This window comes from Rhinichthys klamathensis, unplaced genomic scaffold (assembly GCF_029890125.1).
Source record: "Rhinichthys klamathensis goyatoka isolate OS25496 unplaced genomic scaffold, OSU_Roscu_1.1 h1tg000401l_1, whole genome shotgun sequence".
Taxonomy (NCBI): Eukaryota; Metazoa; Chordata; class Actinopteri; order Cypriniformes; family Leuciscidae; genus Rhinichthys; species Rhinichthys klamathensis.
The window spans coordinates 1,153,418-1,166,813 of record NW_026606902.1 but is presented as its reverse complement, the minus strand read 5'-3'; the positions used below and the strand labels follow the sequence as shown (position 1 = coordinate 1,166,813).

The 13,396-nt window shown below is 37.2% G+C and overlaps 1 protein-coding gene across 1 annotated transcript in view; it reads right to left on the bottom strand.

The window, feature by feature from the left end:
• Positions 1-837: 837 nt before the first annotated feature.
• The window catches only part of ppp1r9ba (protein phosphatase 1, regulatory subunit 9Ba), a 44,208-nt gene continuing 31,649 nt past the window's right edge, over positions 838-13,396 (bottom strand). The window contains exons 3-11 of the mRNA XM_056234635.1: positions 11,422-11,554; positions 10,277-10,397; positions 9,253-9,357; positions 8,252-8,387; positions 3,465-3,608; positions 2,616-2,669; positions 2,234-2,463; positions 1,959-2,055; positions 838-1,273 (exon numbers count right to left, since the gene is read on the bottom strand). Coding sequence (XP_056090610.1) covers positions 1,220-1,273; positions 1,959-2,055; positions 2,234-2,463; positions 2,616-2,669; positions 3,465-3,608; positions 8,252-8,387; positions 9,253-9,357; positions 10,277-10,397; positions 11,422-11,554 — 1,074 coding nt within the window. The 3' untranslated portion in view covers positions 838-1,219. The remainder of the gene's footprint in view (positions 1,274-1,958; positions 2,056-2,233; positions 2,464-2,615; positions 2,670-3,464; positions 3,609-8,251; positions 8,388-9,252; positions 9,358-10,276; positions 10,398-11,421; positions 11,555-13,396) is intronic.

The window sequence follows — 13,396 nt, the reverse complement described above, 5'->3', positions numbered from 1 at the left end:
AAAATTCCAGTTTTCCCAGGAGAACCATTTAAAAGAACACATTTAAGACAAAAAAAATACCAAAGTGGCTTTTAACACCACAAAACAACTAAAAGGAGATTCCATATCAATGTATATGGAATGATAATACTGAATCAAATCACGTCCAGCAGGACAGAGGACAATATAAGCCAACAGAGACATAAAACTTTAGGATTCTCCAGGACTCTCTGTAGTGCAAACCAAGTGCACTTACCGTGGTCCCCGGAGACCGAAACATTGTAGTAAACACACTAAGAGTGCTTAAAACAGAGAGGGCTGGTGAAAGATTTTGTGTAGCAATTAAGCAAGGCCATATTTCTGATTGATTCAGAATTCTTACACCGTCACATTAGAGTCAGGCGGCATTGCAGGGTTGACCGAGGCACACTGCACCAACTAACCACAAGCGCTGGAGTTTAAGCACAGGGTGATGTTTCTCCTGTGAAGAAACCGTTACCCATAAGCCCCTGTTCATTCTACACCTCCATTACCATTTCTTTTACACGGAAAGAAAACATAAAAAGCTCCTGAATGCTAACTCTAAATGTCAAGATTACACTTGTCACACCCTGTTTTCCAATGTGGCCTAAAAAACAAAAACTTGACCATCTCTTTTGCCATGCAAAAATGGACTTTCACTGTATTATTTGCCTAGATGTGAAAAGTAAAGAAGCCCTTACCCCATCCCCCCCCCCAGCACATTGCTTAAGCGATTTTAATATTTAAATATATGCCAGAATATATACAAACAGTCCTCTTGTCAATCACTGCGATACAGGCTGCCCCTCGCTCCGATCCTACATTTATTAATGGTGCGTGTGGGCATCCGTGCCGTCTTCGTCTGGCAACCGCTTCGTTCTTCTCCTGCAAGCATGTGAGTGAACATTTATTAACGAAGAGGTTCTACATTCCTGCCGAGAGCAGAGAGGCTCATAATACCTTTAAGGGCGCTTAAAAAGAAACAAGGAGAACATGAATAAATGACTATAAAAAGGGCCTCCTGATAGCTAGACGTCCCTCGGGCGTCTGGTACAGTGTTTGTTTTGTCCCCTCTTTGTCCCCGGTAACATCCCCTCAGCATGTTTCCTGTAGTCCATCAGGTTCTTCAGGTCATGGAGTAAAAATGTGGTCGGAGGGTAGAGTGGGCGGAGTTGAAGGCGTTTCTGTCGTTCTCTCCGTCAGTTCCACAGTGGAAGGCTTACGAAGGCTCCAAGCTCTTCAGAGTGCCAACCTTTGACTCCAAGTCAGTAATCTGAGATGGAAACACATTGGAGTTTAAGCAAGTTACATTTAATATTTAGATTTTTATACACATTGCATATGCTTTTATTCGTAAATCATTTAAATACCGTTCAAAGGCTGCATCTGCTTGATCAACAATACAGTAAAACTGTAATATTGTGAAAGATTATTACAATTTAAAATAGCTGTTTTCACTTTTCATTTATTTAAAAATGTAATTTATTCCTGTGATGTCAAAGCTGAATTTTCAGCATCATTACTCCAGTCTTCAGTGTCACATGACCATTCAGAAATCATTCTAATATGAAGATATGCTGCTCAAAGCCCACATTTTGAATGGTAGTGTAAACGTTAACCCTAAGTATGCTAAATATTAAGAGTGATGTTTGTTTTAGCAGGAACCAATAATGTAGTATAAAACTAGTATTTGCATTCAAGTATGCAGACCACACACACAGGCATTGTAGACGTTTACATGCTTCATTTTTTGTCTGTTGATCAGATTATTTCAGGTCCACCCCTTTCAATCCAATCTAAATTTAAATCAGATCGAGTAAGGTGTTTAACGCGAAGGCTTTTCAGTCCGATTGAGACATCAATCCGATGATTTGGGTGCCGGTAAACGTAGCTAATGTATGAGTGAATGAGAATGAACTGCATTGGCAGTTTCTGGAAATAGTGATTTCCAAACGCACCTTCTCCTGGAGATTTTCTGTCTCCACCTTGTGGCTGGCCTCTGACTCCTCTTGTGCTCTGCGCTGCGCAGTCTCCTTCTTCAAATACTCAATCTCTCTGCATTAGGACACACACATAAACACAACTTCATTTAAACCCTTTCGCTAGGTTACATGAAGGAGTTTTGTCCAAATCCTTCAACCACAAACCCCATGATACATGCTTATTTTGCTTTGTAATCCTGATTAAAGTCTTTGAGTCTGACGGGCTATTATCCAGCATTTCCCACACTCACTTCTGCTGGTACTCTTTGATGAGGCGTTTGGCTTTGCTGTACTTGCGCTCCAGCGCCTGGTACTGCGTCTGCGTCTCTTTCAGGTGCTCGTCCACTGCCTGGCACAAGCTCTGAGCCTCCATCCAATAGCCCTCTAACTTCTCCATCCGCTCCTTATTCTCTCTCACCGTCTGCTCCAACTGAGCCCTTTCCATCCTCCAGCGCAGCTTATCCTGCTCAGCGTGAGCCAGCTACAGAGACAGAGAGAGAGAGATCTTGTCACAAGGGTAAATAAAGGTTGTTTATAGATCTCTTACAAATGTTTATTCTTCTGAAACCTTAAAATCTAAAGCTAGGAAACAAAATGACATGTACAAGTGGTGTCTGTGACGGTCAGTCATACCTTCCTCTTGAGCTGCTGGATCTCAGCCTGGGTCACAGCATGTTTGATCTGGAGCTGGAGACAGAGACGGAGAGAGTACTGAAGCATCCAATGGAAGCAATGTTAATGTACATTTTTCTTCATTACTGATTTAAAATCTTACAGATGCATGTCTACAAAACATTCAATTTAAGTTATATAATAATATATTTAGGCACTTTTAAGTAAGACTTATTTTAAGGACGTACAATATAGGTGACCATAATGTTATAAATCAATATTAACATTTTTTTAATATATTGTATATAAATTCAAACAGTATAATCTTTCATTTTTAAATATCAAGTTTTAAAAGTACTAAACAGTTATCCATCTTTCCATCTGTTCATGACGTTTGGCCATCTGAATTTAATTAAAATTCTACACTGAAACATATAATTCTAGATTTTAGATTAAGTGTGAACGCAATTTCTTTAAAAAAAGAGAAAATGTATCTGTATATTTAATGTCCATTTTACGGCTTATTGATTGTCACAAAATATTGATTGTTGATACAGACCAACATTTAGACACACAGACAGAAAGAAAGACAGAAAGACAGATAGATAGATAATAGATAGATAGATAGATGGATGGATGGATGGATGATAGACAGACAGACGGTGAGGACGGACGGACATATAGATAGATAAAAGTAAAACAATACACTAAAATAAAAAAAGATTAAAAAAAAACTCTACATTCAAAATATAAATATAATTATCGGATATTGGTTAGTAAATAATGCCAGTTAGAACAGGTTTGCATATTTTATAGGTCCTGTGTTTACGAGTGGCCAGGTTTCGAAGTTCCCTTGTACGTTCTACTGACCTCCTTAAACTTGTGAGCGAGTTTCTCTGGGTCCATCTCCACAGGAGAAACCATGTCTTCATTCTCTGCCAGGTCAAACACCTCGATGGCATTAGGAAACATGGGGCTCATCTCTTCCTCTTCATCTGTGGCATATTCACCCGTCTGAACATGGACAAGAAATGGAGAGAGACAAAGAAAGAAAGACATTGAGACGCGTGCAAATAAGATTTGTATATCTGATTTCAATGGATTTAAAAAGCAAAATAGGTTTATTTATAGGACTTTGGGTATGTGTTAGTGTCTGATCAGTGTGTTAATAACATTAACCACTAGATGTCAGAGTTAAGCTAGGCAGAAACCAATTGGATCAAGGGGGAAATGCATGCCAGGACACTATAAAAAAACCTGTGACTGGCCAACCACCATTTTGAATTGACTGTGCAGCTGCAGGAAGATGAAGTAAAGCCGGATAAAAGCAAATTGAAAGAACTGCAACCGCTTGATACATTGATGTGCCACATTTGGAGTGATTTGGGAGCTGTCAAAACCTTGGAGAATATCTTGGACCTTAAATAAACACACAAAGTCTCTTGTGTATTTTTGAGAAACTGCATGCCCCAACAACATCTGAAATAAAACAACCAGCATGTTCTCCATATCCCAAAACTGCTATTACTCTGACCCCAAAAGCCCGTCGTACACCCAACACTCCCTAAAAGCCACTGCAAATACACTACTATTACAAACTTCCTTTTAACAATGGACTTCCCCTACAAGTTAGGACATGTGCAGGCTAACTCTCGCACAATGACTTCCTGTCTGGATGAGTGAACAGTGTAAACTCTTATCAGGAAAACAGTCACAGTTCATGACACATGTGACAGAAATGCTTGGTGAAAATCTTGGTTCCTCTGATGTAGAGTTTTGATCTTGTTTATAATGACCTTTTCAATTTTGTAGGTTAGTATCAGTTCAGCATTACAAGAAAAGAACGAAGAATCACAGCACTTTGGTAACTTTGTGTTTGTAAAATGTGCTATAGAAATAAAGTGGATTGGATTATCTCATCTTGAAGGGATAGTTCACCCAAAAATGAAAATTCGGTCATCACTTGCTATAAATACAAATGTATGTATTTATGCGTGTGTCTGTGTGTGTATTTGTATATGTATACACACATTTGTTAACATTTTTCTAATATTTAACATTATTTAACTAAAAAAAAAATAGATGTAATAGTATCAAATAATATTTTACATTTACTTCACATAAAAATGAATAATAAAAACAATATTTAAAACTTTTTTAATGCACTATTATGAATGTATTTTGTTTTAATCCAATATATAAAACAAAATAATAATACAAATATAAATATGTTATGTAAAAGTCCTTACTGCAGTCTTGAATAATTATGTGTCCTTGCTGAATAAAATGATATATACCGGTACTGTACATTATTCTGTATTTACAAATGTGTTTTTCTATCTCAGAGAGCCCAGTTTGTCGTTCTGTCTCCCTGGGTCCAACTCTGCCATGTGGGTGAAGTAGCAGACGACAAACTGTCTGTTTTAGCACTTCTCAAACGTTAAGATAACATCAGACTGACGTGCGCTCAGTGTTGCGGAGGAGAACGTGCTGAGAGGGCACTGAGATGGCAAATTAAGCCGTGAGATGCACTGTGATGGAATTCTGCCCTACCCAAGATCTCCAAAAATATCAAATGTGAGAACTTGTCAATCTTTAATATCTGAATTATTAATCAATTCCCTTCACGCCATAGCAAAGTGGGCAGGTGTGGAGGACAATCATGAGACATGTAGAGGAGGTACAGGGTGAACGTGTTAAAGCAATGAATGCTAATTATTGTTATATCATGGTTCCTGAAAGAGTGTTTCGATGAAGGAATGGTCAGTGCCATCAGCAAATGTTACGTAAAACACACACACACTGACTGGCATTTCCAGTCTAACTTGTGAAATCTGAGGTCAGAGGAGCTAAAAAGGAATAACATATGCAATGCATGGGGTGCCACTCAATTGGAAGCATAATAATAGATTTTAATAGAATAGAAAGCAATTTTATACAACATTGAGTGAAAACAATGTTTGTTTTTTCAGTAATTTTGCAATGGGTGCATATATAATCAAGCCCCAAAAAACATTTCCAAGCCTCGAAGCTAAATGTACAACTTTCAAATCTGGTCATTCACGTGGATAAGTTACAGAAATCTCAAAATAAATTGATAAGGTTGGTTTTAGGTTTTAGTCATTTTACACATGTTGATGTATCCTATTTTAGACAACTTGATTGTTACCTATAGAAAGCAGAGTCGCACATTTTAAATAAAAAATGGTACACAAGATAATCAATAATAAAGCTCCTATATATTTTAACACATATTTATCGGGTAAGTGAGGGACATTTTTATAATGCTAGGCAAAGTCTCGTGGATATTACATTATATCATTTTAAAACTTTGTATGGTCGTAGGTCTTTCGAATACTCAGGGATCCTCAAATGTGGAATAAGTTGCCTCTGGATATTAAAAGTGTTTCAATTATTGTTGGTTTTAGTTTGAAAGTCAAAAGTTGGTTATTATATAAGTTGTTTTAGTGATGAATTTGTATTAGTGTATTGAGTGGATGTTTAATTGTGATTGTAAACTTTGCAAATGTGGAAGCTTATTGTAGCTTTGTATTTATAATAGCATGCAATGCCAAAGTAACCTGTCACTTGGAGTGAAATTTGTGCTTTACATCAAGGACTGCAATGGACACAGTTTTTAACTTTATTGTGTTATCCTTGACAAATGAGTGTATTTCACTACTTTTTTTGGTCTAATAAAATAAAATAAAATAAAATTTAAAACCTTGTAATGGTGGAGAGTTTAGGAAACATGTTTAAAAAATGGAAAGTAGGGCTACGGAAGCCCTGAACCACAACGTAAAAATAAAAAAAAATAAAAAAATCAGTAAAAAAAAAACAAAATCAGTAAAAAAAACAAAAACCTAGCAATTCGAGATTAAAGTCGAAATATTTCGAGATAAAAGTCGAAACCGCAACGTAAAAAAAAATAACAACCTAGCATTTCGAGATTAAAGTCGAAACCGCAACGTAAAAAAAAAAAAAATCTGTAAAAAAATAATAAAAAACTAGCAATTCGAGATAAAAGTCGAAACATTTCGAGATTAAAGTCGAAACATTTCGAGATTAAAGTCGAAACATTTCGAGATTAAAGTCGAAATATTTCGAGAGTACGAGAATACAGTCTTCCGTGGAAGTTGCGCGTGTGCTTGCCATTGTTTCACATTGCCGCACACACAGGCATTCATAATGGTGCATAGCGAGTGTTTCACACTGTGTGTGTGTGTGTTTTGTTTCAACAAAAGGAAATTCAACAGGTGACAATCTACCAGCATTAGGCTACCATTATAGGACGTTATAAAATATACTGCGCCGGAATAGATTTTAGCCTATAGGAAAACCAACCCGGAAAACACTTTTCAGACTGGATGGAGATATCCAGCTTTTAGAATGAATTAATGAATTAATGAATGAATGAGGCATTTATATAGCGCTTTCATATGTCTACACTCAAAGCGCTTTACAATCATATCAGAGAACCATTAGTGGTTATTAAATCTGAGGAAATCACGGGATCCGGTCAAATGATTGGATACAGAATGATAAAATGTATCCAGGACGTATTTACGGTGAAGAGGGAGACAGAACGGTTACTGTTGTGTTCTCGACCCAGATAGTGTTGCCTAGACGAGCACGAAAACATTTAAAAAACACTGCCACATAAAGTTTGGACCATTGTGATACCTACTCCGGCGGAGTCTGTGTGCTCGTCTATAGGCAACGCCGTGGTAATTCTTGATGGTAGATTAGCACCTGTGTAGAATTTTGTTGAAAGCCCAGATAACACACACACACGCGCGCTCTGAGCCAGTGGACGCGCACTGTTATATGCACACACTTCTATGGAAGACTATTATCGTAATGTTTCGACTTTATTCTCGGAATGTTTCGACTTTAATCTCGAAATGTATCGACTTTAATCTCGAAATGTTTCGACTTTAATTTTGAAATGTTTCGACTTTAATCTCGAAATGTATCGACTTTAATCTCGAAATGTTTCGACTTTAATTTTGAAATGTTTCGACTTTAATCTCGAAATGTTTCGACTTTAATCTCGACATGCTAGTTTTTTTGGGTTTTTTTACTGATTTTTTTTTTTTTTTTTACGTTGCGGTTTCGACTTTAATCTCGAAATATTTCGACTTTAATCTCGAAATGCTTTTTTTTAATTTTTTTTTTACTGATTTTCTTTTTTTTTTTTACTGATTTTCTTTTTTTACGTTGCGGTTCAGGGCTTCCGTATAGGGCTGTACCATTTAGGAAAAAAAATCAAATTGCGTTTTTTCTGATAAAAATTATGATTGTGATTTTTTAAAAATCTTTTTGTAGGGCAGCACAATTTGGCCAAAATTGTGTGATTATATATTAATATGGCTATAAAATAGTGATATAATAATTATTATTATTGTAATTTAAATAAATAAGAATCTAAAAATGAGAAATATTACTGTAATTTCTTCTCTTATTTAGAATAATCATGCAGCCCTAATAGAATTTATATTTTACAATTGCAAATATTTCACTTTTAAATAAATAGTGATAGCTAGGATTTAAAAAAAAAAAAAAGTCCAAAATGTAACACAAATTTAGCATTAGTCACAAATTGAAAAAGTTGACTGTTAAAGGGTCCATTCATTGTGTATCTTATGAAGTTTTACCTCTTCGTCCTCTTCCATATAGGGGTTGTAGCGTTGCTCCATCATTTCTCTCTGCCATTTCTCTTGTTCCAGTGTCTGCTGGATCAGCTGGGCCACCTCACTCTGTTCCCCCGGCTTCTCTCGGCCAATCACAAACCTGCAACACAAACACCAGCCAATCAGGTGACCTAGTGGACTAGCTGCCATTCCTGTACTGTTTTGAAGGGTGATGTCTAGTGAAAATATACTGTATACAGATTTACAGGAAGGAAAAGACCTTCATTATAAAAAATAATCACATAATATCAAATGCATATGCATATGCATATGCATTCAACTGTATTAAAAGCGACAAAGTTAAAAGTTATTATTAAACATGTTCTCTCCGACTGTGCTTAAGCCTTGTCTATTAATCACATTTTTCCATTTTCCTGCACTACAAACATTGAGCATCCACGCCTGACAGATTAAGAGAAAACAGGACGCAGATGCGTGAGCTTGTTTGAATGGCCACAACCCAAACCCTCATCTTGATTGTAGATACAACCACACAGGTCAAAGTGACAGAAAGCAGCAATCTATTTGATACACTGCATTATAACGGCACTATTAGAGATGATAGTGAGTCAATGAGTATCTGACAAGAGACAACAAAAGATAATGCTGGATTAAATAGAGGGAAAGAAAGTTCTAATACACTAAAGCTTGAGGTCTACCTGAATTCATCAAAAAAATCTAGAAAAAGTGCATCAGTTTCCACAAAAATATTAAGCAGGCTGCAGCACAACTGTTTTTAACATTGATTATAATAATAAGAAGAAATATTTCTTAAGCACCAAATTAGCATATTACAATGATTTCTGAAAGATCATGTCACACTGAAGATATATATAAAAATATAAAACAAATATTTTAATTGTAATAATATTTCACAATACTACTGATTTTACTGTATTTTAGTATACTTTCCAAAACATTTTAAAAAATAAAGTCGCTATGCAAATGTTGTTTTGTTTCCTTACTTGACAGTGCCGCTGGTGTTCCTGAGGACCGATGCAGCGAAATTCTGGGTTACGCCCACCAGACTGGTTCCGTCCACCTCCACGATCAAGTCATTCACCTGGATCCTGCCGAAGGGAAGAAGAACCAGGATAACAGCTCAGGGAGGAAAAAAAGCGCATTTGTAAAATAGCTGCTTCATCTTGGGCCAAGTTACTGAACAATCTCATCACTCTATGTGTAAAGAAATTGACATTGCCAAAGGAATAATTTATTCGGTCTGAAATAGACCTGAAAACTGACCGACAGCAGCAGTGAATCAGTGCCCCACTTAACTAAACCACTTTTTGTATTCCAGGCCGTTAAAATGATCGATCGACCCTCTCAGTCACAAAACATGTCAAACTATCCAAGCCCATCCAAAATGGCCCGAGCAGCCTGTTTGTCAGGGCAGCCGTACGTTTGATTGACAGCAGAAAAACCAATCAGGAGCCAGAAAGTGAGGATGAGGTGCTTGGAAAAACACATGTGGTTACAGCACATTTGAGCATTGGTATATTAGGTTTGTATGTCTCCCGTGGCTTCTAGGTTTCTAAATGTCATGGCAAAATGAAAAGGAAGCCACTGCAATGCACCACGAACCTACTGACTCAAGCCCGGAGAGAAATAACTAACGTTATGAATTTTTATTAAGAATCATAACACTCGCTGAATCTCCTGCGATCTGAAGGATCGTCATGAGCAAAAGGGGGCTTCTCTAGGCTGAAACCTCTTAAGATTGAAGGGTAGAAGTAACTTCTCCATGACCTCCATGATTCACTCCAGGGTCTGAAAATCCCCAGACGACTTTGCAAGGTCAGATTCAACTGAGTATAGATCAATAAACTGCACCATCCCTCCTTCCCTGCATGTGTGTTGACTGAATTCTCAGTCAAGCATGATGAACTTCTGTTTTATAAAATAACAAAACCATGTACACTTATGGACACTACTCATTTTGACAAAAGCATAAATGTATGTATCAGCTTCACAGTTTCTCTTACTGACCTTTCGTCTCGGTGGGCGGCTCCTCCTTCCGTCACAGTCTTGACGAAGATTCCCAGTTTTTCTAGGCCCATGTCTGCACCGGCACCCATCCCGATGATGCTGATTCCCAATCCGTCTTTATCTGACCGGAAGGAATCACAGTGTTATCATGACTAGTTCACATGTCTCGTAAATGAACACAACACAGTTATAATATACAGGAAGACATCAGGTCTATAGGCTGCAATGCTGTGGAAATGACTGATTTAGTTATTTACGTAGGCACGGTAGTATTATGATCAAAATACTAAAACATAATCTTTAAATCAGTGTTGCTATTGTTAACAAAAACATTTTTTTAAAAGTGTTCGGCAATTAAAATAAAGCTGAAATAAAATACAAATTATTAAAAGCTTAAAGAAAATTTGAAATGTTGCTTCAACAACTAACTGAAATAAATGTAAGTACTAAAATAAAAATAAATTAAAGCTATATAGAAATATAATGAAACCTAAAAAATTACAAAAGCACATAACACAATTTCTAAAACAAACTAAAATCGAAAGTATAAAAGTAAATGGCAATTCAAAATATGAACAAATATTATAATAGTATATAAATGACAGTAAAATATACTAATAATATAATGCTTTAATTCGTAAATGGGCACTTTAGAGAGGTTTAAGGCTTTTAGATGCCAATAACTAAATATTGGGATAATGATCTAGAATTAGTATGGGACTAATCCTGTGACTGTAAATCCTTTGACCAGATTTGGGGATTATAATTATTTAGCAATTATAATTTATAAACACATTTGATTTCAAATAATCCTCTTGGAATGATCTTGTTCTTAATCACTTATTTTTTAAGCCCAGATTGAATGTAACTTTAATTTGACCATTGCAATATAAAAGCTACACAGCTCAACACAACTCATCTATGTCTACGCTGTGATATTTCACGTACAGTGGCTATGGTAACCGCCAGACTGCTTTGAGAGAGAGGGCTCGACCCTTCAGACTGTCTAATCAGCAAAAGCTTACTTTACAGACCAAAACAAGCTGCTTCAGTCAGTTTGTTTAGAAACAGGAAGTTAAGGACCCTTGAGGACATACCAAACAGGCTCTAAAAACACACATGGTCTAGTAAGGCGGGTCACGTACCCTTCTCCAGCTCGACGGGGAATAGGTCCAGTCTCTCCACCCTCTTCTCCAGCTCATACTCAGCCGAAGCCGCCATGGGATCAACATCATCATTGCGTCTGTCGTAGTCCTCATTGGAGTATGTGGTGAAAACCTGAGAAAACAAGTCAAAAAGCTTGAGTATGTATAGAGTATAGTTATGCAAAAAAACAGCAAACATTTTATTTTTGCTTTTTTTTTATCTTGGGTTCAGACACTGGTCAGTCAGTCAGCACAAGGGTCTACTATCTGCCCCAGACAGCAACATAGTGTCGGCCCAGATCCGGCCCACATCTGGTACACGTGGATTCCACACGGCCAAGGTTTGGGCCGGATTTGGGCCGACACTATGTTGCTGTCTGGGCAGCACATCGACTCATTGGATCATTTGGTAAAAAAAAGAAGAAGAAAAGAAGTCTGCAGCAGACAATGATTTAATGCCTGTCACTTCCAAAGCACACATCAATAATAATTAATATTGAAAAATCTTGTAAAATTCTAGTTTAAAACACCTGTACCAACTTCTTAGAAATGTACTCTTTGTATTTATGTTGGTTTCATATAGATTTGAAAAGCAACAACTTATGATGAGTTGTTGCTATGATGAAATCATTTTAAAATAATTATTATTATACAAATATCATGAATTATTAATTCATAAATATCAATACATGTGACATTATGTAACAATTAACAACCAGCAATAACCTTGCCATGTCATAAAAATGACAAATTATCTGATATTATTTGAATAATGAATATTTACTCCTCACAAAAAAAAACACTAGCAAACCACTCTATAGTATTATAAAATATTATATATATATATATATATATATATACACTCACCTAAAGGATTATTAGGAACACTATACTAATACTGTGTTTGACCCCTTTCGCCTTCAGAACTGCCTTAATTCTACGTGGCATTGATTCAACAAGGTGCTGAAAGCATTCTTTAGAAATGTTGGCCCATATTGATAGGATAGCATCTTGCAGTTGATGGAGATTTGTGGGATGCACATCCAGGGCACGAAGCTCCCGTTCCACCACATCCCAAAGATGCTCTATTGGGTTGAGATCTGGTGACTGTGGGGGCCATTTTAGTACAGTGAACTCATTGTCGTGTTCAAGAAACCAATTTGAAATGATTCGAGCTTTGTGACATGGTGCATTATCCTGCTGGAAGTAGCCATCAGAGGATGGGTACATGGTGGCCATAAAGGGATGGACATGGTCAGAAACAATGCTCAGGTAGGCCGTGGCATTTAAACGATGCCCAATTGGCACTAAGGGGCCTAAAGTGTGCCAAGAAAACACACACCATTACACCACCACCACCAGCCTGCACAGTGGTAACAAGGCATGATGGATCCATGTTCTCATTCTGTTTACGGCAAATTCTGACTCTACCATCTGAATGTCTCAACAGAAATCGAGACTCATCAGACCAGGCAACGTTTTTCCAGTCTTCAACTGTCCAATTTTGGTGAGCTCTTGCAAATTGTAGCCTCTTTTTCCTATTTGTAGTGGAGATGAGTGGTACCCGGTGGGGTCTTCTGCTGTTGTAGCCCATCCGCCTCAAGGTTGTGCGTGTTGTGGCTTCACAAATGCTTTGCTGCATACCTCGGTTGTAACGAGTGGTTATTTCAGTCAAAGTTGCTTTTCTATCAGCTTGAATCAGTCGGCCCATTCTCCTCTGACCTCTAGCATTTTACCAACAAGGCATTTTCGCCCACAGGACTGCCGCATACTGGATGTTTTTTCCTTTTCACACCATTCTTTGTAAACCCTAGAAATGATTGTGTGTAAAAAAATCACAGTTACTGAGCAGATTGTGAAATACTCAGACCGGCCCGTCTGGCACCCACCAACAACCATGCCACGCTCAAAATTGCTTAAATCACCTTTCTTTCCCATTCTGACATTCAGTTTGGAGTTCAGGAGATTGTCTTGA